Below are 27757 nucleotides of genomic sequence, written 5' to 3' on the forward strand. Positions count from 1 at the left end.
CAGCAAGACTCTGTCTCAAAAAAAAAGAAAAAAGAAAAAAAGAAAAGAAAACGTTCTCTGAAAATAGTAGTCACCTATCACATGGGGATGGGAATTAGAGAGGAGAAAGGAAGACTTTTCACTGAATATTTTTAATATTTTTGATCTTTTAATCATAATTTTTTTTCTATTCAAAATAAACAAGTTGTGCTTTGCTACTTCATCCTCTTGCACATCACCTTCTTCCCTACACCTGAGACTGTAAGTGAAGCAACCATCTTGGAACCACAAGGAGAAGGACACACACAATCACATGTGAGCAAGCAAATGCACTGACGACAGCAAAGCAGGAATGCAGGCTCTCTTTGATGATATGCTTGGACAACTGCATCAGCTTTTTTTTTCTTTCTTTCTTCTTTTTGTTTTTTTGAGATGGAGTCTCACTCTGTCACCCAGGCTGGAGTCCAATGGCGCAATCTCAGCTCACTGCAACCTCTGCCTCCTGGGTTCAAGTGATTCTCTTGCCCCAGCCTCCCAAGTAGCTGGGATTACAGGCCATTACAACCAGCTGATTTTTTTTTTTTTTTTTTTTTTTTAAGCAGAAGCGGGGTTTCACCATGGTGGTCAGGCTGGTCTCAAACTCCTGACCTTGTGATCCGCCCGCCTCAGCCTCCCAAAGTACTGGAATTACAGGCATGAGCCACCGCACCCAGCCTGCATCAGCTTTCAATGTGCCTACCTCCAGACCCCCTTGTGTGACAAACAGAAACTCCTTAGTTTTTAGTTGTTGGTTTTTGTTTTTGTTTTTTTTTTTGAGACGGAGTCTCGCTCTGTCGCCCAGGCTGGAGTGAGTGGCATGATCTGAGCTCACTGCAACCTCCGTCTTCTGGGTTCAAGCGATTCTCCAGCCTCAGCCTCCCGAGTAGCTGGGATTACAGGTGCCCATTACCACACCCAGCTAATTTTTGTATTTTTAGTAGAGACGGGGTTTAACCATGTTGGCCAGGCTGGTCTCGAACTCCTGACCTCAGGTGATTCACACACCTTGGCTTCCCAAAGTGCTGGGATTACAGGTGTGAGCCACAGCACCTGGCCGGAAATTCCTTAGTTTCTTTCCTTTTTTTTTTCTTTTTTTTTGAGACAGAGTTTCACTCCTGTTGCCCAGGTTGGAGTGCAATGGTGCAATCTTGGCTCACCACAACCTCCACCTCTCAGGTTCAAGCGATTCTCCTGCCTCAGCCTCCCGAGTAGCTGGGATTATGCATGCACCACCATGCCCAGCTAATTATGTATTTTTAATAGAGACGGAGTTTCTCCATGTTGGTCAGGCTGGTCTCAAACTCCCGACCTCAGGTGATCCACCCACCTCAGCCTCCCAAAGTGCTGGGATTACAGATGTGAGCCACCATGCCCGGCCAACTCCTTAGTTTTTTAATCACCTCCACCACCACACATATATTCTAAAATAAAGAGAACCTTGTATCTTTAGACTGAAAGTACATTCTGTCCTATAGTCTTATAGTGATGTCTTCACCTTTAAGACATATTTTGGTGAAGTTACTGAATTTCAAGAATGATAATCAGAATCCCAGCACTTTGGGAGGCCGAGGCGGGTGGACCACAAAGTCAGGAGTTGGAGACCAGCCTGGCCAATATGGTGAAACCCCGTCTCTACTAAAAATACAAAAATTAGCCAGGTGTGGTGGTGCGTGCCTGTAGTCCCAGCTACTCAGGAGGCTAAGGCAGGAGAATGAACCCGGGAGGCGGAGGTTGCAATGAGCCAAGATCGTGCCACTGCACTCCAGCCTGGGTGACAGAGCGAGACTTTGTCTCCCCGCCAAGGAAAAAAAAAAAGATAATCAGGACAGGGTTTGGGGCGGGGCGGGGGAATAAAGTTTACATGCTTCTTCACTAACAAAAGGCAGTGTCTATAAAGCTCAGAAAGGGGGGAAAAAAAAAGTCTGACCCTGGAATTTCACATCCTGACAAGCTGTCTCTTCAGGAATAGACATTCTCAAGCAAGCAAGCACTCAAGGAATACAGGCACCCATGAGCCACCTTTGGGGAAAAGCAAAACAATAAAGCCAACAACAAAATGAATTAAAGAAAGAACTCAAATGAAAAAAACATGTACCTCAGAAACGAAAATAGAAGGACTGGTAAAATTTTAAGGAATAACTCCTTTTGTAATAAAGAAAGATTTAAATGAAGTTAAAAGTGCAATTCTTTCAGTTTTACTTTGATTTCTTTTCAGATAATTTCAAGAAAATTAAACTCTGGTAAATAAAAACTGCATGTACAGTATGATCTCATTTTTGTTTGACTATTCATCCATCTTGCTTTGCTCTCTATATAAATGGAGAGATGATTATGATGTTTTATCAATACCTGTTTTGGGGTGGTGGAATTTTAGGTAATGTTTTACTTTCTTCCTCATGTTCTTTTCTGTATTGGTGTAAGTTTTTTTGGGGGTGGGACAGAGTCTCGCTCTGTTGCCCAGGCTGGAGTGCAGTGGCACAATCTTGGCTCACTGCAACCTCTGCTTCCTGGGTTCAAGCAATTCTCCTGCTTCAAGCAATTCTCCTGCTTCAGCCTCCCAAGTAGCTGATACTACAGGCGCATGCTAACTTTGGTTTGTATTTTAGTAGAGACAGGGTTTCACCGTGTTGCCCAGTCTGGTCTTGAACTCCTGACCTCAGGTGATCCACCTGCCTTGGACTCCCAAAGTGCTGGGATTACAGGCGTGAGCCACCGCGCCCAACCTGGTGTAAGTTTTAACACTTACATAGGATTATTACAAAAACAGTTAAGTTTAAATAATAATAATTAAAAATCAACAAGAGTAGATACACATAAGTTGAGAGCACCTGGCTAAATGGATGGCTTCCCGAAGCAATGTCTTGAAGAATTTTGGGGGAGTCTCCCAGGTGGTCATATGTGTAAGTGAGGTCCACTGGACTGCCTATAAGGGCCACTTTTAAGTCATTATGCAGCCAGCTGAAATAAAAACAACATTTTAAGAAGTAAATAACTAAGCTAAGCAGTTACTGGTCTCATCAATCCTAAGTGATACATCTATTTACTATTACAAAATGTTAAAAGCACAGACAACACATTTAACAGATATGATTTACTACGTACCTTTCAAAACAGTGTTGCAAAAAGGCATGCCAAGGCAATTCAGTGAATTAATTTGCTGTGTAGAAATGCTATCCAGACCAGGCGCAGTGGCTCACACCTGTAAATCCCAACACTTTAGGAGGCTAAGGCAGGTGTATTACTTGAGGTCAGGAGTTTGAAACCAGCCTGACCAACATGGTGAAACCCCATCTGTTCTAAAAATACAGTATTAGCTGGACATGGTAGCGCATGCCTGTAGTCCCAGCTACTTGGGAGGCTGAGGCAGGAGAATCGCTTGAACCCAGGAGGTAGAGGTTGCAGCGAGCTGAGATCGGGTCACTGCACTCCAGCCTGGGCAACAAGAGCAAAACTCCACCTCAAAATAAAAAATTTAAAAAAAAAGAAAGAAAGAAATGCTAGTAAGCCAGCTATAAAAGTTATTTATTTATTAATTTATTTATTTTTGAGAGAGAGTCTCACTCTGTCACCTAGGCTGGAGTGCTGTGGCACAATCTCGACTCACTGCAAGCTCCACCTCCCGGGTTCCAGCAATTTTCCTGCCTCACCCTCCTGAGTAGCTGGGATTACAGGCGCCTGCCTCTACGCCCAGCTAATTTTTGTATTTTTAGTAGAAGGCAGGCTTTCACCATGTTGGCCAGACTGGTCTTGAACTCCTGACCTCAGGTGATCCACCCGCCTCAGCCTCCCAGAGTGCTGGGATTATAAGCATGAGCCACTGTGCCCGGCCTAAAAAAATTTTAATTTTAGAATTAATCTGTAATTTTTATTTTGCAGTATTTACATGGCAGGGTCAATTATCTCTTAATTATCCATTAAGGATATTTAAACATTTTCATAATTCATGAAAATATACCGTGTTATTGACATTTATTCTCCACAGCAGGGAACTATGGCTCCAGTTCCTCCAAAAAGTCATAAGTGCAATGACTATATAGTCTGGTTTGTCTGAGATAATGCTTTTTTTTCCCGTTATCCTGATGTAATTATTAATTCCCTCTTTCACTCCTGTAGTTTAGACAATAAACTATATGGTTACCCTCTTTATAAATCTCTAAGATGTAAATTTAAAAGACAGAAAGCATGCTAGAAAATAACTGGCTTGTGTTCTTAAAAAAAAAAAAAAAAAAAAAGTCAAAAAAGGGACCAGAAGAGTCATGAAACTAATTGTAATGTATGACTCCAGAATGGATCCTGAGGAAACAAAAAAATTGCTATAAAAGAAATTATGAAAAAAAATCAATGAAATTTAAATATAAACGTAGGCTTATGAAATAATATTGTATCAAAACTAAATTTCTGGCTGGATGCAGTGGCTTATGTCTATTACTCCCAGCACTTTCAGAGGCCAAGGCAGGAGGAACACTTGAGCTCAGGAGTTCAAGACCAGCCTGGGCAACATAGGGAGATCCCGTCTCTACAAAAGGTATTTTAAAAACTTAGCTGGGCATGGTGGTGCATGCCTGCAGTCCCAGCTACTCAGGAGGTTGTGGTGGGAGCATCATTTGAGCCCAGGAGGTCAAGGCTGCAGTGAGGTGTGATCATGCTAATATACCTTAGCCTGTGTGGCAGAGCAAGACCCCTAATACAAAAACTAGCTGGATGTGATGGCATATGCCTGTATTCCCAGCTACTCGGGCAGCTGAGGCAGGAGAATTGCTTGAACCCAGGAGGCAGAGGATGCAGTGACCCAAGACTGAGATCTCAGAAACCAAAAAAACTAAATTTCTTTTTTTTGAGATGGAGTGTTGCTCTTGTTGCCCAGGCTGGAGTACAGTGGCGTGATCTTGGCTCACCACAACCTTCACTTCCCAGGTTCAAGCGATTCTTCTGCCTCAGCCTCCCAAGTAGCTGGGATTACAGGCATGCGCCACCATGCCCGGCTAATTTTGTATTTTTAGTAGAGGTGGGTTTCTCCATGTTGGTCAGGCTGGTCTCAAACTCCTGACCTCAGGTGATCCACCTGCCTCAGCCTCCCAAAGTACTGGGACTACAAGCATGAGCCACCACGCCCAGCCTAAATTTCTTCATTATTTAAGAGAATGCTCCTTGTTCTCAGGAAATCCACGCTGAGAATTTAGGTATAAAAGGGCACCATGTCCACCAGAAACTTCCAAATGATTCAGAAAATTAGATTCACACACACATATATATGTAGTGTATATATATACACACACATATACACTATATATATACACACACACACTGAGAATCATAATACAAATATGGTAAGATGTTAACATCAGTTAATCTATGTGAACAATATACAAAACGGTATACAAAGACCATTTCAAGCATCTTGAATTATTTCAAAATAAAAAGCTAATAAAGTAAATTTAAAAGACTGGCAAGGAGAGGAGAAAACGGACCTATTGGAAATTGTTGCAACTGGGCGTCGCAGTTCATGCCTGTAATCCCAGTACTTTGGGAGGCCCAGGCGGGAGGATGGCCTGAACCCAGGAGTTCGAGACTAGCCTGGCAACATGGCAACGCTCCATGTCTAAAAAATTAAAAAGGCTGGGCGCGGTGGCTCACACCTGTAATCCCAGCACTTTGGGAGGCTGAGGCTGGCGGATCACAAGGTCAGGAGATCGAGACCACGGTGAAACCCCGTCTCTACTAAAAATACAAAAAATAAGCTGGGTGCAGTGGCGGGCGCCTGTAGTCCCAGCTACTCGGGAGGCTGAGGCAGGAGAATGGCGTGAACCCGGGAGGCAGAGCTTGAAGTGAGCCAAGATCGCACCACTGCAATCCAGCCTGGGCGACAGAGCGAGACTCTGTCTCAAAGACAAAAAAATAAAAAAAACAATAAAAAAATTATTTTAAAAATCTAAAAAATTAAAAAAAAAAAAAAAAAGGCTCGGTGCAGTGGCTCACACCTGAAATCCCAGCACTTTGGGAGGCTGAGGCGGGCGGATCACGAGGTCAGGAAATCGAGACCATCCTGGCTAACATGGTGAAACCCCATCTCGAGGCGGAGCTTGCAGAGCCGAGATCCTGCCACTGCACTCCAGCCTGGGTGACAGAGTGAGACTCCGTCCCACCAAAAAAAAAAAAAAAAAATTGTCTTCCAGTTATCTTTTGGAGTCTCACTACCACTAACACTATTAGGAAGATGTCATTTTTCACACATAAAAAAAAAATTACATAAATATTTTTAAACCTTGAATAAATACTATTACCAACCTCTTTCGAAGTCTAGCATTAAACAGTGGTGCCTCAAAACGTGGATTTGTACCAACCAGAAGAACAACATCTGCCTCTTCCACACCAGCAATTGTAGTATTAAGAAGATAATTGGAACGCAAATCTGTGCTAGAAATACAATATATAAAATGCAAATTTACTTTAAAATTAAGACATACAGAGAATCCATGAAATATTCTCCTATCATCAAACCCATTGCCTTCTCAAACAAAAAATTTTATGAAGTATTTCTAAATTAAATGAACATTTCAGATACTTATTTTTTTTCTCAGATAGAGTCTCACTCTGTCACCCATGCTGGAATGCAGTGGCGTGATCCTGGCTCACTGCAACCTCCACCTCCCAGGTTCAAGCAATTCTCCTGCCTCAGCCTCCCAAGTAGCTGGAATTACAGGCGCACACCAGCACGTCCGGCTTATTTTTTTGTATTTTTAGTAGAGACGGGGTTTCGCCATGTTGGCCAGGCTGGTCTCGAACTCCTGCACTCAGGCGATCTGCCTGCCTTGGCCTGCAGAGTGCTGGGATTACAGGCGTGAGCCACTGTGCCTGAGATACTTAGTGATAAGTGGATTCCTCTATTTCCTACAACTTCTGGTTTCATCTTGGTCTACATATGAAAATAAACTGGGGGATATGTTGGAGAATCCAGGTTGTCACATTTTATACATAACTTGTAACTAAAAAAAGAAAGGAAAGCCTAGATCCTGGCTTCATATTTCTCACCCAGCTCCTGCAGTGGGGAAGACCTCTTCAGTGCATAAGGTGTCAGAGTCCACTCTATTAAGCAAATCTTTGAGAGCTACTAGGGCTTCAGCATCCACCAAGCCACCTGCAATTGCTGCCACATCTTTGCCTTGAAAAGTCTGCAACTAGAAACAGATGAAAAGGGCATCACCAAGAAACCTACACGCAGCAAAGACCACAATGAAATGTTCAGAAAATAAAACAGTACTTGTTTTCAAGTACAAAAAAAGTTAACAGACTTCTGATTAAAAGTTTTACAACATGCCCAGGCACAGTGGCTCATGCCTGTAATCCCAGTACTTTGGGAGGCCGAAGTGGGCGGATCACCTGCAGTCAGGACTTTAAGACCAGCCTAGCCAACACGGTGAAATCCCATCTCTACTAATAATACAAAAATCAGCTGGGCATGGTGGCATACGCCTGTATCCCCAGCTGCTCGGGAGGCTGAGGCAGAAGAATTGCTTGAACCAAGGAGGCAGAGGCTGCAGTGATCCGAGATCGAGATCGCGCCACCGCACTCCAGCCTGGGCGACAACAGCAAACCTCCATCTCAAAAACACAAAAAAAGTTGTACAACAATTATTAATTAATCTAAAAGTGAAAAGCTGCAGAGGTGTTATGTGGGGCCACAGCTAATAACATCAGCTTGGAAGGAAGCTGTTTTATATTTAGGAACAAAGGCACTTCAAAATGAGGTCTGGAGAATGAAGTGGAACTATAGTTACCTTAAATGCGACCTCCTCTGAAGTATCTGCCTTTCCCTCTAGTGCTTTATGTTGTCTTTCTCTAACAAGAAAACTATTCCCTCCACTTGTGCTCTGGCAAGCTCATATTCATTCTCAGATTCTTCTTTAAGAATCACCTTCTGTAGGAAGGCAGCTTTTTTTTTTTTTGAGATGGAGTCTCGCTGTGTCACCCAGACTGGAGTGCAGTGGTGTGATCTCGGCTCACTGCAACCTCCAAGGAAGGCATCTTGATATGCCTGTCCTAGTTAGGCATTCCTCCTACGTGCTCTCACTCATATTACTCCTTATATAATTACTCATAGTTGCATATAATAATTGCTGAATTGTGCAACTTTCTCTACTACAAGATTGTAGGATGCAGGAATGATGTGTCTGTGGTCTTTATATCCCTTAATCTAGCATAATATCTAGCATATGTCCTCAGTAGATATCTGTAAAATGGAAGGAGATTAAATCATAATCTTGGTAAAAGTAAAAAAGGGAAGAAATATACATCCCCCCTCTTCATGGCAAAGATGTTTCTTGATAATCACAAACACTATTTAACACTATTTATTTCAAATTTTACCATTCCAGCTACACGAGAAAGCGCATCCTCCCAAGAAGTATAGGTTAAAAGCCCTTTTTCATTTCTGACCATTGGCTCGGTAAGTCTTTGACGTTTTAGCCCATCATAGGCAAATCTAGAAAACAGAAATTACACCATTGTGGAATCTTGCTAAAGAAGTAACTATAATTTTCAAGTTAAATCAACAAGAAATGTTATTTAAATACAGTACTGGTTAAAGTGTCAAATATCTAAACACCTAGATACAAGTAATTATTCCAGATATTTTTAGAGATGAACTAATAGATTTTATGAACTTCACCTAAAACTAAAATACCATCTGAAAGTTTGATTTCTTCCCTTAAATCATACAAAAAAAAGTTTGATTTCTTATACTTTCAGCTAACTGAACAATCTTAAAATTACAACACAAAAAAATCTGACAGCTAAAAAAGGCAAATCATTTTTATTTACAAAACATGAGTATCTCTAAATATTTTATCAAAATTATATTGTGCAAACTCTTCTATTTAGCTTCTTTTTCAAGCAATCATCCCACCTCGGCCTTCCAAAGTGCTGGGATTACAGGTGTGAGTCACTGCGCCCAGCCTAGCTTCTTTTCTCTAATGAACAAACTGAAATAAGTTGAGAATGTATCAATCTACTTGAATTTCTCCATGTGGGAGGAAAAAATATCTTTCTCAAAGTAAATACAATATCCAGGGATTGACCTAGGACTATTAAAGTCAGTATTATCACATTATATAAGCAACTCAGATTCCAGTAGTCTATATTCAGTAACTAATTTGCAAATATAAAAGATAATTCTTTAAAATTATTATAAAATTTCCTTTAAATAAACTGTTAAAGTTAAGGAAAACAATATAGCATATACCTGGTTTTATCAGAGATCCACTCTTCATTGATGTCCTCATGCATACGTGGCAAAATCCTCATCACTTCTCCAGTTCTTGTGCTAACCACAATATTACTTCCAACCGCATCCATTACATCAATGGATTCTGTCTTTCTGAGAAACACATACGGTGTTTACTATGGTGCTTTTGGGAATAAAGAAAGTTTCTGTTACCTGGTTTACCAAAAAAATTTTTTTACAATTAATTCCCTTTCTGAATTACTTTAAAAAATGAAGCTTAGAGGAACTGCAATTAAATAAAAGAACCCCCCACCTTTTTTTTTGCCATGGGGTCTCACTCTGTTGCCCAGGCTAGAGTGGCATGATCATAATTCGCTGCAGCCTAGAACTCCTGGGCTCAAACTATCCTCTTACCACATTTTAAAAATTTTTTGTAGAGCCAGTGTCTCATTATGTTGACCAGGCTGGTCTTGAACTCCTGGTCTCCAGCAATCCTCCCACCTTGGCCTCCTAAAAGCTGGGATTATAGGTGTGAGCCACTGCTCCCGGCACACCCACATTTGAACACATAAATTCCTGGCACAGTAAGGAAGGCTTTAAAACTATTATCTGACACAGAAGCTAGTTTGAAGGGGCTCCAACTAGCCAAATCTGGGACGATTCAACAAGAGGGGCAGGATTTCTGTCTATGGGAGATTAAGGAGCTCAAAAAACCTTCCCACTGAAAAGCAAAAGTAAAGCTGGCCAAAAATGACAAAACCCACCATTTCAGCAGTTTAGAAATCTAAACACATACAATGTGCGAAGCTTTTATGCACTGAAAAACTGGTGGCTGGGCTCAGTGCTCCTCCTATGCTCCTCCCCACCCCCTCAAAATGGAATTTCTTCGAGGCCGGGGCAGGCTGTGAAGATGAGAACTTCTTTGGTACAGATGGAGACAACTCACTTAATTTGGAGCACTAGGCAAACTTGTTTGTGGAGGTGATACTTTGGAGGTCATCATAGCTGAGGATAGCCAAGATTTTACTAGCCTAAGTTTGTAGTGGTAATTGCGGCAAGCATTCCTAGCAGAGGCTGCTACATGTGCAGGTGAAACCAGAGAAAGCTCAACCTATTCATAAACTCCTGGATAACTCTGAGACCCAAAGGGCCCAGTGCAAAGTAATAGCTGGGCAAACTTGAAAACAGCCTGAACTTTGAATATGCTCCTCCATCCACAAACAGATCCATTGGCAAAGAACATAACTCTTATTAGATCAAGGTGTTTGAAGTACAATTATACCTGACTACTAAACTATGCAGACACAGGGGAACTCCTAAGAAGCCTCACTTAAAAATAAAACCAAGAATATTAAAATATGTTGAAAGAACCAAAGAAAATCATATTTAAAAATTGAAGGGGATGTATGACAACCACGAATCAGCAAGTAGAGATTCTCAGTAAGGACACAGAAATTATACAGAAACAAAAAGCCAAATCCCGAGTTGAAAAGTATAAAGTTTAAAATTGGATGATAATTTGTTATGTTTTAAGAACCTTAAAAATAGTCACACCTCTTGCATCTATCTACTCCATTTCTTGGTTTAATCAGGAGAATGAGAGATATACACAGAAATCTGTAAACAGCAATATTTTTTACAGATTTGTAATCATAAAGAAATATACAAGCTAAATGTCTATTAGCAGAAACTGGTTAAATGACATTCCTCATAGTTGAAAACTTAATAAACAACAACATGGGAGACTATACATTTAAAATGTCAACACTATTAAACTCCTTGGAAGAACACATGAAAAAAATAATTTTGTGGTTGAGTACTTTAGAATTAATTTCCAAGAAAACTACAGTTAATTTGCACAGGTTCAATCCATTCTAACTACTTACCTTCTATTTAAAGGGTTTTACATAAACAAACGAAGTCAACAGACCAAAACAACTGAAACCCAGGAAGAAAATGAACCTTAATATTTTTTTGAATAGTAATAAATTAAGGACAAAAAAACAAATTGTCATAAAATAAAAGATACCTTGTTTCCCAAGGCCGGGCAGTAAAGGCATAGGGCTTAGAGGTTAGGGCACCTACTGGGCAGATATCAATGATATTCCCAGACAGTTCAGACATGAACATCTTTTCAATGTATGTGCCAACTTGCATATCATTTCCTCTGCCTGTTGTTCCCAAATCATCTACTCCTGCAATCTCACTTGCAAACCTACAAGATAAAAAATGTGTCATCAATGGTCAAGTCCAGCAAAATTATTTCCTCTCTTATTCATGATCACAAAGAGATGATTTTCCAAACACTAAAAAGAAATGAGTACATTTTTAAAGGTGAGCACAGTCCTAGAATAAAAAATAATGAAATGTTTACATTTAATTGAGGTGTAACACACAGGCAGAAACTTGTACAAATCATATGTGTACAACTCACCAAGTTATGAGTGAAAGCAAATGCTTATAGATTTTAATTTTTAAATCCACCTGAAGTTGGTACTAAATGAAAGTGAACTTATTTTATTCATATATCAGAAACAGCATCCCTCTTCTCCCACCCAAAAAAAGGAGCCATTCTTTCCAATGTTATTATTCACCAAATTGTGACTATTAAGTATACAATTATATTCTATAATAGAAAAAAAAGGAAAAAAAGTTACCTGATGCAGCGAGTACACTGTATACATCTTGTCATGATGGTCTTTACCAGTGGCCCAATGTTCTTGTCTTCCACAGCACGCTTCCCCTCTAAAAATCGGCTCCTATCATTTCCAAACATCATGGACTGGTCCTTAAGTAGATTATGAAAGAGTCAATCTCATGCTGCTAATAAAATTAAAATCTGAGACAACCAAAAAGATTGACAGAATTCTACTACATACCTGCAGATCACATTCACCTCCCTGGTCACAAATAGGACAGTCCAATGGGTGATTTGCTAATAAGAACTCCATCACACCTTCCCTGTATGAAAATTTTAACATATAAAATGACTCTCAAATACACACACACTGACATTAACTGCTGGCACTCAAAATGACCTATAGACTTTATTTTATTTTTTTTGAGATGGTGTCTCGCTCTGTTGCTCAGGCTGGAGTGCAGTGGCACAATCTTGGCTCACTGCAGCCTCCTGCCTCCACCTCTCAGGTTCAAGCGATTCTCTTGCCTCAGCCTCCCGAGTATCTAGGATTACAGATGCCCACCACCACACCTGGCTAATTTTTGTATTTTTAGTAGAGGCAGGGTTTCATCATGTTGGTCAGGCTGGTCTCGAACTCCTGACCTCAAGTGATCCTCCCGCCCTGGTGTCCCAAAGTGCTAGAATTACAGGCGTGAGCCACTGTGCCAGGCCCACCTATAGGCCATTTAAACAACCTTCATAGATGAATTTTTTTAATACAATTAATAGTAATTTTACATTTAATATCAGAAATGCCAATTATCTATCATTGTGGTAATATTTTTTTTAAGAGACGGGGTCTTGCTATGTTGTTCAGGCTGGCCTCGAGCTCCTGGGCTCAAGTGATCCTCCCGAGTATCATTCTGGTAGTATTAAACACACAATCTGGAAAATGCTTAGAGGAGCCTAGAATAAAGTATCATTAGAGAACATAGAAAATTATGATTTTTGGTTAGGTTTGGTGGCTCACGTCTGAAATCCCAGAACTATGGGAGGGAGGCTGAGGCAGGATGATCACCTGAGGCCAGGAGTTCAAGACCAGCCTGGACAACATAGTGAGACCTCGTTTCAAAAAACAGAGAAAATTGTAACTTTTAACAATACTGAATGATCAAAAGTTGCTCAATGGTCCTCAGAAAATACTCACATTAATTCAAAACAAAAACAAACACAATCAATCCCAGTATAGTATAGTAGTAGCTTAGTAAGTCCAGATTCACCCTTCATCACAAGTTGAGCAAGTTACTAAAGAAGGATTTTTAATGCTGATCCTAAAGCTCAATACCATAAACTCCTGACTTGACCTTCTCTACTATGTAGTACTCACTTCTATTGCTCCTAGAAGCTGAGCACACCAACTTCTTCAGAGTTTGATATTAAATTCTTAATCTATGGGAAGGTCTAAATACCAAAATGTGCAATTTTCTGCTTTATGAAAGGGTACTACGTTGAATAACAATAAAGTACCTGGCTTTTTTGGATTTTTCTGAGTTTGTTAGGATATTCCAACCCTTCATTACTGGCATGGCACAAGCAGCTACAACCTGGGATTTCAACGAAAAAAAAAATGTGTATTTGTATTTATTTGTGATTACAAGCAACTCAATATATAAAAATGTTAAATTATATAAAAACATTAAATTATACATTTGATAACAGGCAAAGAATAGGGTATTTTTTAAAACTGAATTTTGTTAAGTTTTCATATTCATAATATGATGATCTAGTACTTTGCATTTATCTCAGAAATAAAACATCCTGGTTTTAGGTTTATTCTAATAGTCAATGCAATTTTTTATTCTGCTCTGAAACAGAACACTAAATAACTGCTTTGATTAGCAGGCACTATTGAATAAAAAAATTGCATACACCAAAATGAAATTAAACTACTGAAAGTGAACTTCTTCCCTGCAACCCTTTTCTCTACTAAAAATGGCAGGGCGTCAGCACTTTTAATGTGCTACTTGGCAACTCTACATCCTGGTTATATATTATACAGCCATTTGGAAATACTGACAACTATAAATCACCTTTAATTTCTAGATATGTTACAATTATATGACACATGTGTTTGTAAAGCACTTCCATCTATGTGTTTCCAGTTTTGAAATGAAGAGAATCAATTGTACAAAATAATTAAATTTATAGATAGAAGTAAAGAGGGTTAGGTTCTCCACTACGATATTGATTCTAAATAAAGTTTGCTGCAAGATTTAAAGTTTTCTACCTTCTACAGCATGGTGTAGAATTTTAGGTATCAAGTACCTTAGGGGCTTTCTCAATTTCAACAAGGCACATCCTGCAGTTTCCAGCAACAGACAACCTTTCATGATAACAGAATCGAGGGATCTGCATGCCAACCTTCTCGCAAGCCTAGAAGTAAAAAAAAAAAAAAAAAAAAAAAAAAGCATTAGAATAACCTGACTTCACTGCTGTTATTGCTGAAACACACACATACAGCATCTTATTACTTCTATCTATCTATCTATCTATCTATCTATCTATCTATCTTAATTCATTCTTATTTCAGTCCCTTTCTTTGCCTTTGATTCTAACCCCTGTCTCCTCTGAAGCTGCCTCAGAGGATCTCAGGATCCTTGGCATGACTTCACCTTATGTGGAAGAAACTGGATAAAGTATCCTTCCACTGTGCTGAAGACTTGACTTCCCACATCCATTTTGAACCATTGTCCACAATGTCCCCAGTGGTTTCATACCTGGACTTCTTTGCCTTGCTCCCCTCCTTTGGATTAGAGATTTCACTACACATTAGCTAGCTGGCTATTTGTCTTTGGCTCCTATATCCTACCCAGGACTCACCTCCCACTGTGGCTGAAGGTTTTCCCAGTTTCTGTTTGCCCAGTAAGGGGGATTATCCCTGCTTTGCCAATTATCACCTACCCTGCTCTGCAATTTCTTCCTCCTTTTAGTCTATAAACATGTTCAAATTTCCTCTAGAGTTAGTTCCTCATCCTCAGCCTTCATTCTAAAGCAATCTCATCAATTTCCAGTGTTTAAACTATTTAGTTAGCAAAAATGTGTTGAGTCTTTCCTTTGTGCAGGATGCAGGTATAGTAGTGAACAAGACAGATAGTGTCCCAGCCTTCATCCTAGCTGACATTCCTTATGCTGATTATGTCCAAACCTTAATCTGCAGCCATGTTAGACCTCCACTTCTCCAAGCTTCAGATTTACAGGCATTTGCATGTGTATGTTCCACAGACAGCTTAAATTCAAATGATTTCTCTCCCCTCTATACACTCCAAAATAACCTAACAAATGCAGAAAACCACAAGAATTCCTCTGGTCTCTTTGAATTCTAAAGAACTATTTGTCTGTGGCTCTACTGAAACTTCTTTTGTGTTTTTTTTTTTCTCACTGTTAAAGCAATATTGGGAAGTTCTGTACGACGGGGGAAAAAATCCCTCGGGTCTTCATCATTCCTGAAGGCCTGTCTACATTTCATTCTCCCTTGAATCTACTCTCTTGTTTTCATTCCCATTGCCACTATCTATTTTAGGGCTTTTGTAGTATCCTGTCCCAATAATACAAAATGCTTTTTCCTTGTCTCTTATTCCAGTCTTGCTATTCTCCAAATGATCATCCTCTACAGTCGCTGTCACCCTGCTTAAATAGGCAACAAAACTCCTGATGGATCAAAATATAAGCTCTTCTGCATAGCAGATACTGTATTTCATGACTGGACCTTCCCTTCCTCAATAACTTGATTTCCTGTGATCTCATCTTCTACTTATACCTTATGTTTCATCAATATTAAACTATTTGAAGCTTTCAAAACATGACAAGCTATCTGCCTTAACTTTTTCCATAGGAAATGCGAGCATGTCCTTCTTGTTCACAATATGAACACACCTGTTCATCCTTTAACACCTCCTCAGGGATGACCTGAGGCACCCAATACCTCTTTCTACTACCTCCTATCCCTGCCACAACTTTTCACTGTACCTTGAACATACATTTATATCATATTTTGTGCTTTCATGTCTGTGACTGGCAGATAGTCTAGAAATGACTGCTAAAATGAACAAAGAACATTTAGATCTGTGACAACTTACAAATGGAGTGAAGCATGACTTCTCTATGACCAATTTATTATTTCTGGAGGAATATGAAGAAATATTTAGAGCATGAATGTAAGCACATGCTACCCTCCATTTACCTGCTTTGTAGGATATATTCCTATGAATATTACTAACCACAGAAAGGTTATATGAAAATGAAAAGCATTAAGCAGGCCCACAACAAACGAAGGTTATTTTTTCACAAACTTACCTATAGTAACTAATTTAAGTTACTTCAAATTTCTTTTCTTTTTTTTTTTTGAGACAGAGTCTTGCTCTGTTGCCCAGGCTGGAGTGCAGTGGCACAATCTCGGCTCACTGCAACCTCCACCTCCTGGGTTCAAGCAATTCTCCTGCCTCAGCCTCTCGAGTAGCTGGGATTACAGGTGCGCGCCACGATGCGCACCTAATTTTTTGTATTTTTAGTAGAGAAGGGGTTTCACCGTGCTGGCCAGGCTGGTCTAGAACTCCTGAATGATCCGCCCGCCTCGGCCTCCCAAAGTGCTGGGATTACAGGCATGAGCCACTGCGCTCGGACTTCAAATTTCTTAATGGGTATTCATTTGGAATGAAAAGTGAAACAAAAGAACTACCATAATTCACTAAAAATGCCACAAACAAATATATGATAGCTCACTTTGAAGTGCCAAGATTTAAAATGAAATAATTTTAATATAACTTTGCTATGTATAGTTATTTTAAAGAATTATTTACTAATAATCAGTATAAAAGAAATAAATTAGTATTTTTTAAAAAATCAGAACACACACACAAAATAGTTAGAATGTATGCCTACTTGGAGGACGGTCGTTCCCGGTTCCACCATGACAGATTGACCATCAACAAATACTTCAATCAAGTTGCTTGCTGCTGTGGCAGTTGTTCGAACTGACCATCAAAGATATTGAAGCGAAAAACAGATTAACAGTTTATTATAGCAGATGATAATGGATGAATTGACTCTAACTACAAACCTAAAATTTTTCATTCCTTATTATTCCTCTGTATTGCTCTGGATGCAAACTTACGGTTGTCTACTTTTGATAGTAGAGTAGTTTAAACTGAAACTTCTTTCTTCTTCTTTTTTTTTTTTTTGAGAGGGAGTCTTGCTCTGTCACCCAGGCTGGAGTGCAGTGGCGCCATCTTGGCTCACTACAACCTCCACCTCCCCGGTTCAAGCGATTCTCCTGCCTCAGCCTTCCGAGTAGCTGGGATTACAGGAACTCACCACCATGCCCACTAATTTTTGTATTTTTAGTAGAGACAGGGTTTCGCCATATTGGCCAGGATGGTCTCAAACTCCTGACCTCAAGTAATCCTCCTGCCTCGGCCTCCCAAAGTGCTGGGATTACAGGAGTGAGCCACCATACCCAACTTTAAACTGAAACTGTTAATGTCACTGAAAATGTGTTCATGGGAAGATCACTTTTCAAAAACAGAATGTGATTTTTCCATTTTGGCATTGATGTGTGTAGTTCCTAATACTTTCTATTCCATGATAATTCCTATGAACTGTTTAAAGTAAAATTATATTTTGAAAATTATTCAACTTAGATCATTTGTTTCTTCTTTTTTTTTTTTTTTTCCCCCAAGATGGAGTCTCGATCTGTCTCCCAGGCTGGAGTGCAGTGGCACAATCTTGGCTCTATGCAACCTCCACCTCCTGGGTTTAAGCGATTCTTGTGCCTCAGCCTCCTGTGTAGCTGGGATTACAGGTGTGCACCACCATGCCCAGCTGATTTTTATATTTTTAGTAGTGATGGGGTTTCACTATGATGGCCAGGCTGGTTTTGAATTCCTGGCTTCAAGCAATCCACCTGCCTCAGCCTCTCAAAGTGCTAGGATTACAGGCATGAGCCACCACACCCGGCCTGTTTCTATTTTTATTTTAAAAAATTATGGGTTTAGGGTCTTTGATAAACTATGCCACAGACTTATAAATTTACAAAAATAAGGTCTAATATCCACGAATGCAAATTTAAGAAAATACTCACCACATCCTTTAGGAGACTTAGAAAGGACTACTAAGGCCTTTCTTACAGGTATCCTTAACATATTGCTAAAAATAAAACAAAGAATTATATTATTGTAGGGAAAAAAACAATCACCAACTGTTTGGTAATGTTTTATGGCTTTAAATTATTTCACACACATTATGTCATTGAACACTCATAGGTTCTGATATTTTCACTTAGTCTGTAGATGAGAATTCTCAGTCTCAGAGATACTGACTTGTACAATGTCAAAGAGCTAAGCAGCAGCTATTGTATACATTTGGACTTTCTAATTCTATGCAGAGAGCAGCTTTGCCATTTAAAAAAAAAATGACATAGAAAGGATCAAACTTAAAGCACTACCACACAGTAAAATAAACTGCAAGACTAACAGTGAGCTTATCATTAATGGTTATGTAAAATAAAGTTGTCTTTTCTGCTTTTATTTCCTACCAATACCCATTCTATCATTTCATGTTCTAAGCATAGCTGTCTACTAAATGCTCCTGAGATATTCTGAGATAGCTCACCAGCCCAAGCCTTTGAGGTGTCTTGATTGCTATTTTCTGGTACACTTATCTTACAGATTTCCAATTATGTGTTTATAAGCCCATTCTGCCCTCACTGCATTAATTCCTTGAATTTTTCTATCTTCAGTACCTATCCACCAGGCTGGCACAGAGTAAGCTCTTAAACAATGGCTCTCAACTGAGGACAATTTTGCTCCCCAGGGAATATTTAGCAATGTCTGAACACACTGTTGTCACAAACAAGGGGAAGTTACTGACATCTAGTGGGTAGAGGACAAGGTGCTGGCTATTCTACAATGTACAGGACAGTCTCCCACAATAAAGATAATTATCCAAAGTGTCAACAGTGCTGAAGTTGAGACACTGCTCTAAAAGGCTTGCTGAATTACTGAAATAAATGGGTGTCGATTATATAAACACCACGACTTAAAGACACACAGAAAAGTTACCAAAACTTCTTTTTATTTGTTTTTGTTTGTTTTTGAGATGGAGTCTCGCCCTATCACCCAGACTGGAGTGCACTGGTGCAATCTCGGCTCACTGCAACCTCCACCGCCCGGATTAAAGCAATTCTCCTGCCTCAGCCTCCTGAATAGCTGGGATTACAGGCACCCGCCACCACACCCGACTAATTTTTTGTATCTTTAGTAGAGACAGGGTTTCACCATGTTGGCCAGGCTGGTCTCAAACTCCTGACTTCATGATCCGCCCACCTTGACCTCCCAAAGTGTTGGGGTTAAGGCATGAGCCACCATGCCTGGCCCTTTTTTTTTTTTTTTTTTTTTGAGATAGAGTCTTACTCTGTTGCCCAGGCTGGAGTGCAGTGGCACGATCTCGGCTCATTGCAACCTCTGCCTCCTGGGTTCAAGCGATTCTCCTGCCTCAGCCTCCAGAGTAGCTGAGACTACAGGCATGCACAAACATGCCAGGCTAATTTTTGTATTTTTATTATTTATTTATTTATTTTACTTATTTATTTATTGAGACGGAGTCCCGCTCTGTTGCCCAGGCTGGAGTGCCGTGGCGCGATCTCAGCTCACTGCAACCTCCGCCTCCCAGGTTCAAGCGATTCTCCTGCCTTGGCTTCCTGAGTAGCCGGGACATGTGTGTACCACCATGCCAAGCTAATTTTTTGTATTTTTAGTAGAGACGGGGTTTCATCGTGTTAGCTATGATGGTCTCCATCTCCTGACCTCATGCCAAGCTAATTTTTTGTATTTTTAGTAGAGACGGGGTTTCATCGTGTTAGCTATGATGGTCTCCATCTCCTGACCTCATGATCCAGTCAGCTCAGCCTCCCAAAGTGCTGGGATTACAGGAGTGAGCCACTGTGCCCAGCCTATTTATTTATTTTTGAGGCGGGGGTCTTGCTGTCACCCAGTCTCACTCTGCCACCCAGGAGTGCAGTGGCAAGATCTCGGCTCACTGCAACCTCCACCTCCCAGGTTCAAGCAATTCTCAGCCTCCCGAGTAGTTGGGATTACAGGCGCCCATCACCATGCCCGGCAAATTTTTGTATTTTTAGTAGAGACAGGGTTTCGCCACGTTGGCCAAACTGGTCCTGAAGTCCTGACCTCAGGTGATCCACCTGCCTTGGCCTCCCAAAGTGCTAGGATTACAGGCGTGAGCCACCATGCCCGGCCAAGTCACCAAAACTTCTAAACTTTTTGAGTTTTTTTTTTTTTCCTACTCACTTGATCATATAGGCTAAGCACTGAACTTTCCTTCTATTCACTTGATCATATAGGTTGAGCATCCAAAATCATTTGGAACTTTTAAAGGTATTAAAAATGCCTGTAATCCCAGCACTTTGGGAGGCTGAGGCAGGTGGATCACGAGGTCAAGAGATCGAAACCATCCTGGCCAACATGGTGAAACCCCTTCTCTACTAAAAATACAAAAAAATAGCCGGGCGTGGTGGCAGGCGCCTGTAGTCCCAGCTACTGGGGAGGCTGAGGCAGGAGAATAGCGTGAACCCGGGAGGCGGAGCTTGCAGTGAGCCAAGATCACGCCACTGCACTCCAGCCTGGGCGACAGAGCAACACTCCGTCTCAAAAAAAAAAAAAAAAAAAAATGCAAATTGGACAGGAGAGGTGGCTCACGCCTGTAGTCTCAACACTTTGGGAGGCCATCACAGGAAGATGGCCTCCCTGGGCCAGTTAGAGGCCAGCCTGGGCAACACAGCATGATCCCATCTCTACCAAAAAAAAAAAAAAAATTAGCTGGGTGTGGTGGCATGCGCCTGTGGTCCCAGCTTCTCAGGAGGCTGACCTGGGAGCATGGTTTGAGCCCAGGTGTTCGAGGTTACAGTGAGCTACAATCATGCTACTGCACTCCAGCCTGGGTGACAGAATAAGACCCTGTCTCAAAAAAAAAAGAAAAAAAGCAAATTATGTGATTAGAACGTATTAAAAAATTTCAACATTAAAGTTTCAATAGTTGCAATAGTATTATTGAATAATAGTACATATACATAGGTTTTAAGTACAAAATTCTGCATACTTATCATAGATGATGTACAACAGGAAATTTCATTCATAAATTTCATTAATTAAGAATATGTGATACTGAATTTGCAAACATCCAATCTCTTTCCTGCTAGTGAGTAATGTTTGGTAAATGAGTTTCTGGTTCTTTACTTACAGAGCAGGAGGAAAACAATACTTCCTAGACAATGAGCTATTAGTAGGGGCTCAACAAATGCCAGTTAAAGCTGAATTCAACTTAGGCAATACTGGCCACTGACAATCAGTATGTGTGTGTGTTTTGAGACAGAGTCTCACTCTGTCGCCCAGGTTGTAGTGCAATGGTGTGATCTTGACTCACTGCAACCTCCGCCTCCCAAGTTCAAGCAATTCTCTTGCCTCCCAAGTAGCTGGGATTACAGGCACCTGCCATCACGCCCGGCTAATTTTTGTATTTTCAGTAGAGAAGGGGTTTCGCCATGTTGGCCAGGCTGATCTCAAACTCCTGACCTCAGTGATCCACCCGCGTCGACCTCCCAACGTGTTGGGATTACAGACGTGAGTCACCGCGCCTGGCAGACAACCAGTTTTAAAGCACTCTTTCTTTGAGCTCTTTTTCTTTAGTACCAGTACACACCGTGTAGATATTTTTGTTTTACTTACTAAACTGTAGGTTAGTAATCAATTTTAGTACCTACCAGACTGTAAGCTCCTTGAGGACAAGGAATTTGGACATTTCCCTTTTTTGAAGACCTAGCACAGGACCCTTATGAAAATAACCACCAAATAGTCTTATCACCAAGTTCTAGAACTAGAGTAGCATCTGTCCTATTAAAAACTACTGATGGCATAAATGTAAACCTAAACTTACTCCATTAGAGCACTGACAGATTTGAAATCAACAATCAGTTATTTCATACAATTTTAAAACTTTAATACTTTTTTATCTCCAATGCGATATAAAAATAGTACTCACTTTGGATAGGAAATCAACTAGAACTAGACTGTTGACATCCAGCAACAAAGCATAGCCCAACGTAAGAAATACAGATTTGCAACACTTCGATATGTGCTTTGAACATTGATATGCCAAGTAGCAATAGAAATAATTATCTCTTTGGATGGAAAATGTTAATGACTAATGATTTCTTAAACTAGACTGGATACTTTTCCATATAGGGACTATACTATTCCACGTTCTCCAACATGGATCCATCCATTTACTTCTTGCCTTCCAAGGTACCACCCTATCCCAATCCACCATCACTCCTTGCCTGGAGTATTTCAATAGCTTCTTTTTTTTTTTTTTTTTGAGACAGAGTCTCGCTCTGTCGCCCAGGCTGGAGTGCAGCGGCGCGATCTCGGCTCACTGCAAGCCCCGCCACCCGGGTTAACGCCATCCTCCTGCCTCAGCCTCCCAAGTAGCTGGGACTACAGGTGCCCGCCACCACGCCTGGCTAATTTTTTGTATTTTTAGTAGAAACGGGGTTTCACCGTGTTAGCCAGGATGGTCTCGATCTCCTGGCCTTGTGATCCGCCCGCCTCGGCCTCCCAAAGTGGTGGGATTACAGGAGTGAGCCACCGCCTCCGGCCTTCAATAGCTTAACAGGTCACCAAGCTTCCACACTATTCCCACACAGCCTCTCCCCTCTTGCCACCGGCTGTGACCTCAGACTGAAATGCTCTTCCCTGGCCCCTCCTTATCCTTCAAATCTTGGCTTAAAAGCCTTTTCTCAGTTTCACTGACCAGCCTATCTAACATTTCCTGACGATTCCCCCAGCATATCATCCATTTTATTCTTCTTTACGGACTCATTTCTGGCTCGTAGTAAATGTTCAATAACGGTTAAGTGAACTGAATCTCTAATTTCTGGTCGTTAATTTGTAGAGACCACTTTCCCGGATTTAAAAAGTGCAGGTGCTCTGGCAGCCTTAAGTCGGTGAAAACAAGAATATTCCGCAAAACAAAAATAACTTGTTTATTCATCAAAAACAGTTAACGTTACACTTCTATACCGTCAATTCGTGTGTGAACAGAGTTGTGTCTGATCCAAGACCTTACAGTTCAAGCATTAGATCCCAATAACCTGTAAACAACGTTTTGTTATTTGCAATGCAACCCTGGGGTAACTTTTCAAAAGTCGTTTTTCTCAATTTCCCGTTAGTTAAAGGAATAAAAAAACGCTGTCCAACGTGGTCAATGGACAAAACAAACAAGGACAACAAACAGAGGCGTGAGCCATTGCTAACACAACAGCGACCAAACAATCATGCACTGTACCAGGCGTGTAAAAATCTGGGGGGAAGGGCTCAGTCTTAAGGCCTAAGTCATCGGACACTGGTCCTCTCCCGGGGAATAAAACGGCCTCCTCCTCTGAGAGGGAAATGTCCTGAATTTTCCCTGCAGAGGGAAGGTCGCCTGCAAGCCTACATTCGGACCAGCGTTCCCGAGGACCCCCTGATCCTCATCTTTTCTGCTTCATCAGACCAGAGACCGTGGCTAAAAGCCCCCCATCTGCCGGCTCTCAGGGGCTTCCGAGGCGGCGGGGCGGGAGGTGGCGCCCAGTCAAGGACAAGAGAAGACTACGTCGCGTGGGCCAAAGGAAACAGTCCCGTCAATAAATAAGCCTCTGGCCGACGCACCTCACCCTTCCCATCCATACAAGACCTCACCTTCTCCCCGGAGCCGCGGAGGCTGTTCTGCTAAACTGTCTGGACCACGACGACCCCCTCGGAGGCCGGGTCGCTTACTCAATATGGCGGCCTCGGCTAACTCTGTCAGCCGGGCCTGGAGAACGGAAAGCCCGGAGGGACTAGAATCCTTGCATTCGACAAGTTTGTCGGCAATTTCCGTCAGCCGACCAGAGGGCGGAGCTGAGGTCGGCCCAGCCCGGAGGCGGGAAGGACAACTTGGACCCGCAGTTCCGCCGGAAGTGGCCCCAGCCTCGAGGCCGGGCGTCTTCGGTCATCTCCGGCGCTTGTAGGGGTGGTTCCCGTCATCTTCGGGAGCCGTGGAGGTACGAACTTAAGACATGCCTATTTTATTAATTTACTTCCAAACGCAACGAAAGGTCCATGGACAATTTGTGGGCCATTTAATTCAGGGCCCCCAATTCGTACGTGGAGAAGTGGGAATGCTAACGTACTTTGACCTTTAACCTTCGGTCCGGCGCGGTGGAGGGAAACGCCTCCGTCTCTATATAAGGAATTTTCCGGTCTCTTCGGGCCCTTTTTCCTCTCTTCAGCGTGGGGCGCCCACAACTTGCGCGCTCTCTTTCTGCTGCTCCCCAGCTCTCGGATACAGCCGACACCATGGGTTTCGGAGACCTGAAAAGCCCTGCCGGCCTCCAGGTGCTCAACGATTACCTGGCGGACAAGAGCTACATCGAGGGGTGAGCGGACGGGCTGAGTCGGGGTGGCGGGGAGGTTTCTCCGCCCGGGGCCGGGGCCACGTGGCGCAGCGTGTCGGCTGCCGCGGGAGGGAGGGAGGCCGGGCCCCGGGGCCCTTTCGAGAGGGAAGGGAAAGCGCCCCGTTGCCGTTTCCCAAGGCCCTCGTGTGGGGCGAGCCCGGCCTCCGGGGAGCGGTTCACTAGCAAAGAAAGGTTAAAATGTGCTTTATTTACACTTAATTCAGCCAGGTGTTTTCGCATCGCTGCCCAGTTAATACATGTTAAGCTGTAGATAGAGCAACGCTAGACGTTGCAGTATTTGAGGTCTACTAAGTGGCAGACATTTCTCAGGATAGCGCGGTGACCCAAACATATGGTTTGATTTGAAGGAGCTAATAAGAAAAGAAAAGCATTAAAGCAACCCTACTGGGGTTAGTGCCCACTAATTAATGTGATGCATACAGCATTTATTATTTATTCGCTGGCGTTTGTTTTTCAAAGGTGTGTGTGAATGTTTCTGTGTCATTGGCAGGTATGTGCCATCACAAGCAGATGTGGCAGTATTTGAAGCCGTGTCCAGCCCACCGCCTGCCGACTTGTGTCATGCCCTACGTTGGTATAATCATATCAAGTCTTACGAAAAGGAAAAGGCCAGGTAAAATCATCTTTGTATAGAGCTGAAGAATAAGACTGCTCTCGAAGTTTATCAGGATGTTCACATGACAAAACTGGACCCAGGCTACTTTAGTTTTGTTGGGATATTGTAAGCTAAATTTTTCTGTAACCTTAGAAGGCCAAGAGACTGAAGCCCTCCATTTTTTCACAGAACAGGTAGAACATGGACAGCAGCAATTCAACTTTTCCCCACACTGCCCTGCCAATGTGCCTCGACCTTGACCTGGGGGGCCCACCTCTGGGGTGAGAGGGTGGCTCTTTCATTCAGTCCTTGGCCATTCTTCTGAAACTGCCAACAAGGGTGGAAGTTTGGGGAAGTGGACTCCAGTTCACTAAGAATGGAACTGAGCATACTTAATGAAATCTCAAACAGAAATGTTCATACTGAAAGAGTAAATCATAGTGAGTATTGAAAATAATGTCTCACATGGTACTAATGCTTGTCGGGTGAGGAGTTGAACATATGACAGTGTTTACCTGGGCGCATGTGAAAGGGTAAATTATGATTGCAAAAGGGATCTAGTGATAAGTAGTGATTAAAACAAGTTATTTTGTATTTTCTGGAAAAGGATGTTATACTAGCTCAATAGTGGTTGAATTTAAATGTTTTTCAAGCCTGCCAGGAGTGAAGAAAGCTTTGGGCAAGTATGGTCCTGCCGATGTGGAAGACACTACAGGAAGTGGAGCTACAGATAGTAAAGATGATGATGACATTGACCTCTTTGGATCTGATGATGAGGAGGTATGGCGTCTTCTATAAAGAACATATCGGCCAGGCGCAGTGGCTTATGCCTGTAATCCCAGCATGTTGGGAGGCTGAGGCGGGTGGATCACGAGGTCAGGAGTTGAAGACTAGCCTGGCCAAGATGGTGAAACCCTGTCTGTACTAAAAATACAAAAAAATGTGGCAGGCATCTGTAATCCCAGCTACTCAGGGGGCTAAGGCAGAGAATTGCTTGAACCTAGGAAGCGGAGGTTGCAGTGAGCCACTGCATCCAGCCTGGGCGACAGAGCGAGACTCCGTCTCAAAAAAAAAAAAAAAAAAAAAAGAATACATCGATCAGCAATTGTATCAATGTGGTTAAGCCAAATTGCCTGGATTTGAATCCTGGCTTTAATTTATATGCCTTTTTCAAATTCTGACTGGTTGCATGATGAATAAAATCAAATCACCATCTTTCGGCTGAGTTCGTGATGGATTTGCTTTTTTCTGATTAAGCCAGTCTTTTTTGTGATGACCCCACTAGCTTTAAGCAGAGGAACAACCGGCTTTCTGAAGTGGATTAATTTTTTTTCTTTATAGGAAAGTGAAGAAGCAAAGAGGCTAAGGGAAGAACGTCTTGCACAATATGAATCAAAGAAAGCCAAAAGTAGGTCATTTGTTTTTAACTTCATTTCATGTTAATGTAAGTAATCTTTTTCAAAGCTTGACCTTGAAGTAATTTGCTCCACATTCCTTGAATAGGTCAATATTTTAAAACCTCCTGTACAGGTTCTTCCACAGCTACTGGTCTGCAGCTGTTCTTATGGTAGCAGTTGTGGCATTCCTCTGTGGGAAAGAAACTGTTAACACAAACCCCTCTTTCTTAGCAAAACAGAAAGTGGGTATATATGTGTGACAGACACAAGATGTATCTGTAGTTTTGTTTGGCTAAGGAGATAGTCTCAAAACAAATTGAGATGGATTTGTTTGTGTCTTGGAGTAGGGTGAAAAAAATACAATTCATTATTTGAATAATGCTGTTTATTGTTTTTAGAACCTGCACTTGTTGCCAAGTCTTCCATCTTACTAGATGTGAAACCTTGGGATGATGAGACAGATATGGCGAAATTAGAGGAGTGCGTCAGAAGCATTCAAGCAGACGGCTTAGTCTGGGGCTCATGTGAGTTTAGGCTTTGCCTTTTTGTTTGTTTGTTTGTTTTGAAACTAACATCTGGAATTTGCATACAGTTTCAACCTTTCTCTACAAGACTTTTCTAACTAGGATTTTTCTTAATGCTCTTTTTAGCTAAACTAGTTCCAGTGGGATACGGAATTAAGAAACTTCAAATACAGTGTGTAGTTGAAGATGATAAAGTTGGAACAGATATGCTGGAGGAGCAGATCACTGCTTTTGAGGACTATGTGCAGTCCATGGATGTGGCTGCTTTCAACAAGATCTAAAATCCATCCTGGATCATGGCATTTAAATAAAAAATTGAAAGATTACCTTTGGCTCTTGAGTATGTTACATAGGAGGGTGGTGTATATATTCCTTTCATTTTGAGGGAAGGAATTAAATGAATATGTGATTCCTAAATACCACAAATTTGGTTTGGCATTGTTGTTAGAAAATTGCAGTGCAGGCCAGGTGTGGTGGTTCATGCCTGTAATCCCAGCAGTTTGGGAGGCTGAAGTGGCTGGATCGAGACCAGGAGGCTGATACCAGCCTGGGCCATGGGGAGAGATCCTGTCTCTACAAAAAATATAAAAATTAGCTGGACATGGTAGTGCACCCCTGTATTCCCAGCTATTTGGGAGACTGAGGTGGGAGGATTTCTTGAGCCCAGGAGGTTGAAACTGCAGTGAGCCAAGGTTGTGCGACTGCACTCCAGCCTAGGTGCCAGAGCAAGGTCCTGTCAAAAGAAAAAAAATTGTAGTGCAACTTTACCCACTTGTGATGTCCTTAGCAGTGCCTGATGATGTGATTTGTTGTAACCTAGC

General features: G+C 41.7%; 2 protein-coding genes and 2 non-coding genes across 7 annotated transcripts in view; 3 read left to right on the top strand and 1 right to left on the bottom strand.

Moving 5' to 3' along the window:
- Positions 1-23844, bottom strand: part of NDUFS1 (NADH:ubiquinone oxidoreductase core subunit S1) — a 35730-nt gene extending 11886 nt beyond the window's left edge. The window contains exons 1-13 of one of the 3 annotated variants that reach the window (XM_009444075.5): positions 23663-23844; positions 17995-18059; positions 16797-16888; positions 14184-14291; positions 13386-13462; positions 12118-12199; positions 11896-12026; positions 11268-11453; positions 9257-9391; positions 8383-8497; positions 7048-7193; positions 6304-6432; positions 2847-2976 (exon numbers count right to left, since the gene is read on the bottom strand). In XM_009444075.5, coding sequence (XP_009442350.2) covers positions 2847-2976; positions 6304-6432; positions 7048-7193; positions 8383-8497; positions 9257-9391; positions 11268-11453; positions 11896-12026; positions 12118-12199; positions 13386-13462; positions 14184-14291; positions 16797-16888; positions 17995-18055 — 1392 coding nt within the window. In that variant the 5' untranslated portion in view covers positions 18056-18059; positions 23663-23844. 3 annotated transcript variants of the gene reach the window in all.
- A 436-nt stretch (positions 23845-24280) lies between these two features.
- EEF1B2 (eukaryotic translation elongation factor 1 beta 2) lies at positions 24281-27262 on the top strand. 2 transcript variants are annotated; one of them, XM_063790662.1, is made up of 7 exons: positions 24281-24381; positions 24911-25033; positions 25210-25455; positions 25644-25795; positions 26357-26423; positions 26811-26936; positions 27063-27262. In XM_063790662.1, exons 3-7 carry the CDS (start codon positions 25392-25394, stop codon positions 27215-27217), a joined length of 564 nt encoding a protein of 187 aa, XP_063646732.1. In that variant the 5' UTR covers positions 24281-24381; positions 24911-25033; positions 25210-25391; the 3' UTR covers positions 27218-27262. The 2 variants fall into 2 exon arrangements, with proteins under 2 accessions (XP_063646732.1, XP_003309485.1); XM_003309437.6 differs by lacking the exon at positions 25210-25455 and having other exon boundaries at positions 24287-24381; positions 25669-25795.
- Positions 26197-26275, top strand: LOC112208486 (small nucleolar RNA SNORD51). Its single transcript, XR_002942964.1, has one exon. It is a non-coding gene; the product is annotated as a small nucleolar RNA SNORD51 (small nucleolar RNA).
- On the top strand, positions 26550-26681 carry LOC112208488 (small nucleolar RNA SNORA41). The gene has a single exon (XR_002942966.1). It is a non-coding gene; the product is annotated as a small nucleolar RNA SNORA41 (small nucleolar RNA).
- Positions 27263-27757: the final 495 nt, after the last annotated feature.

The sequence above is a fragment of the Pan troglodytes genome, chromosome 13, assembly GCF_028858775.2.
Source record: "Pan troglodytes isolate AG18354 chromosome 13, NHGRI_mPanTro3-v2.0_pri, whole genome shotgun sequence".
In the NCBI taxonomy this organism is placed as follows: Eukaryota; Metazoa; Chordata; class Mammalia; order Primates; family Hominidae; genus Pan; species Pan troglodytes.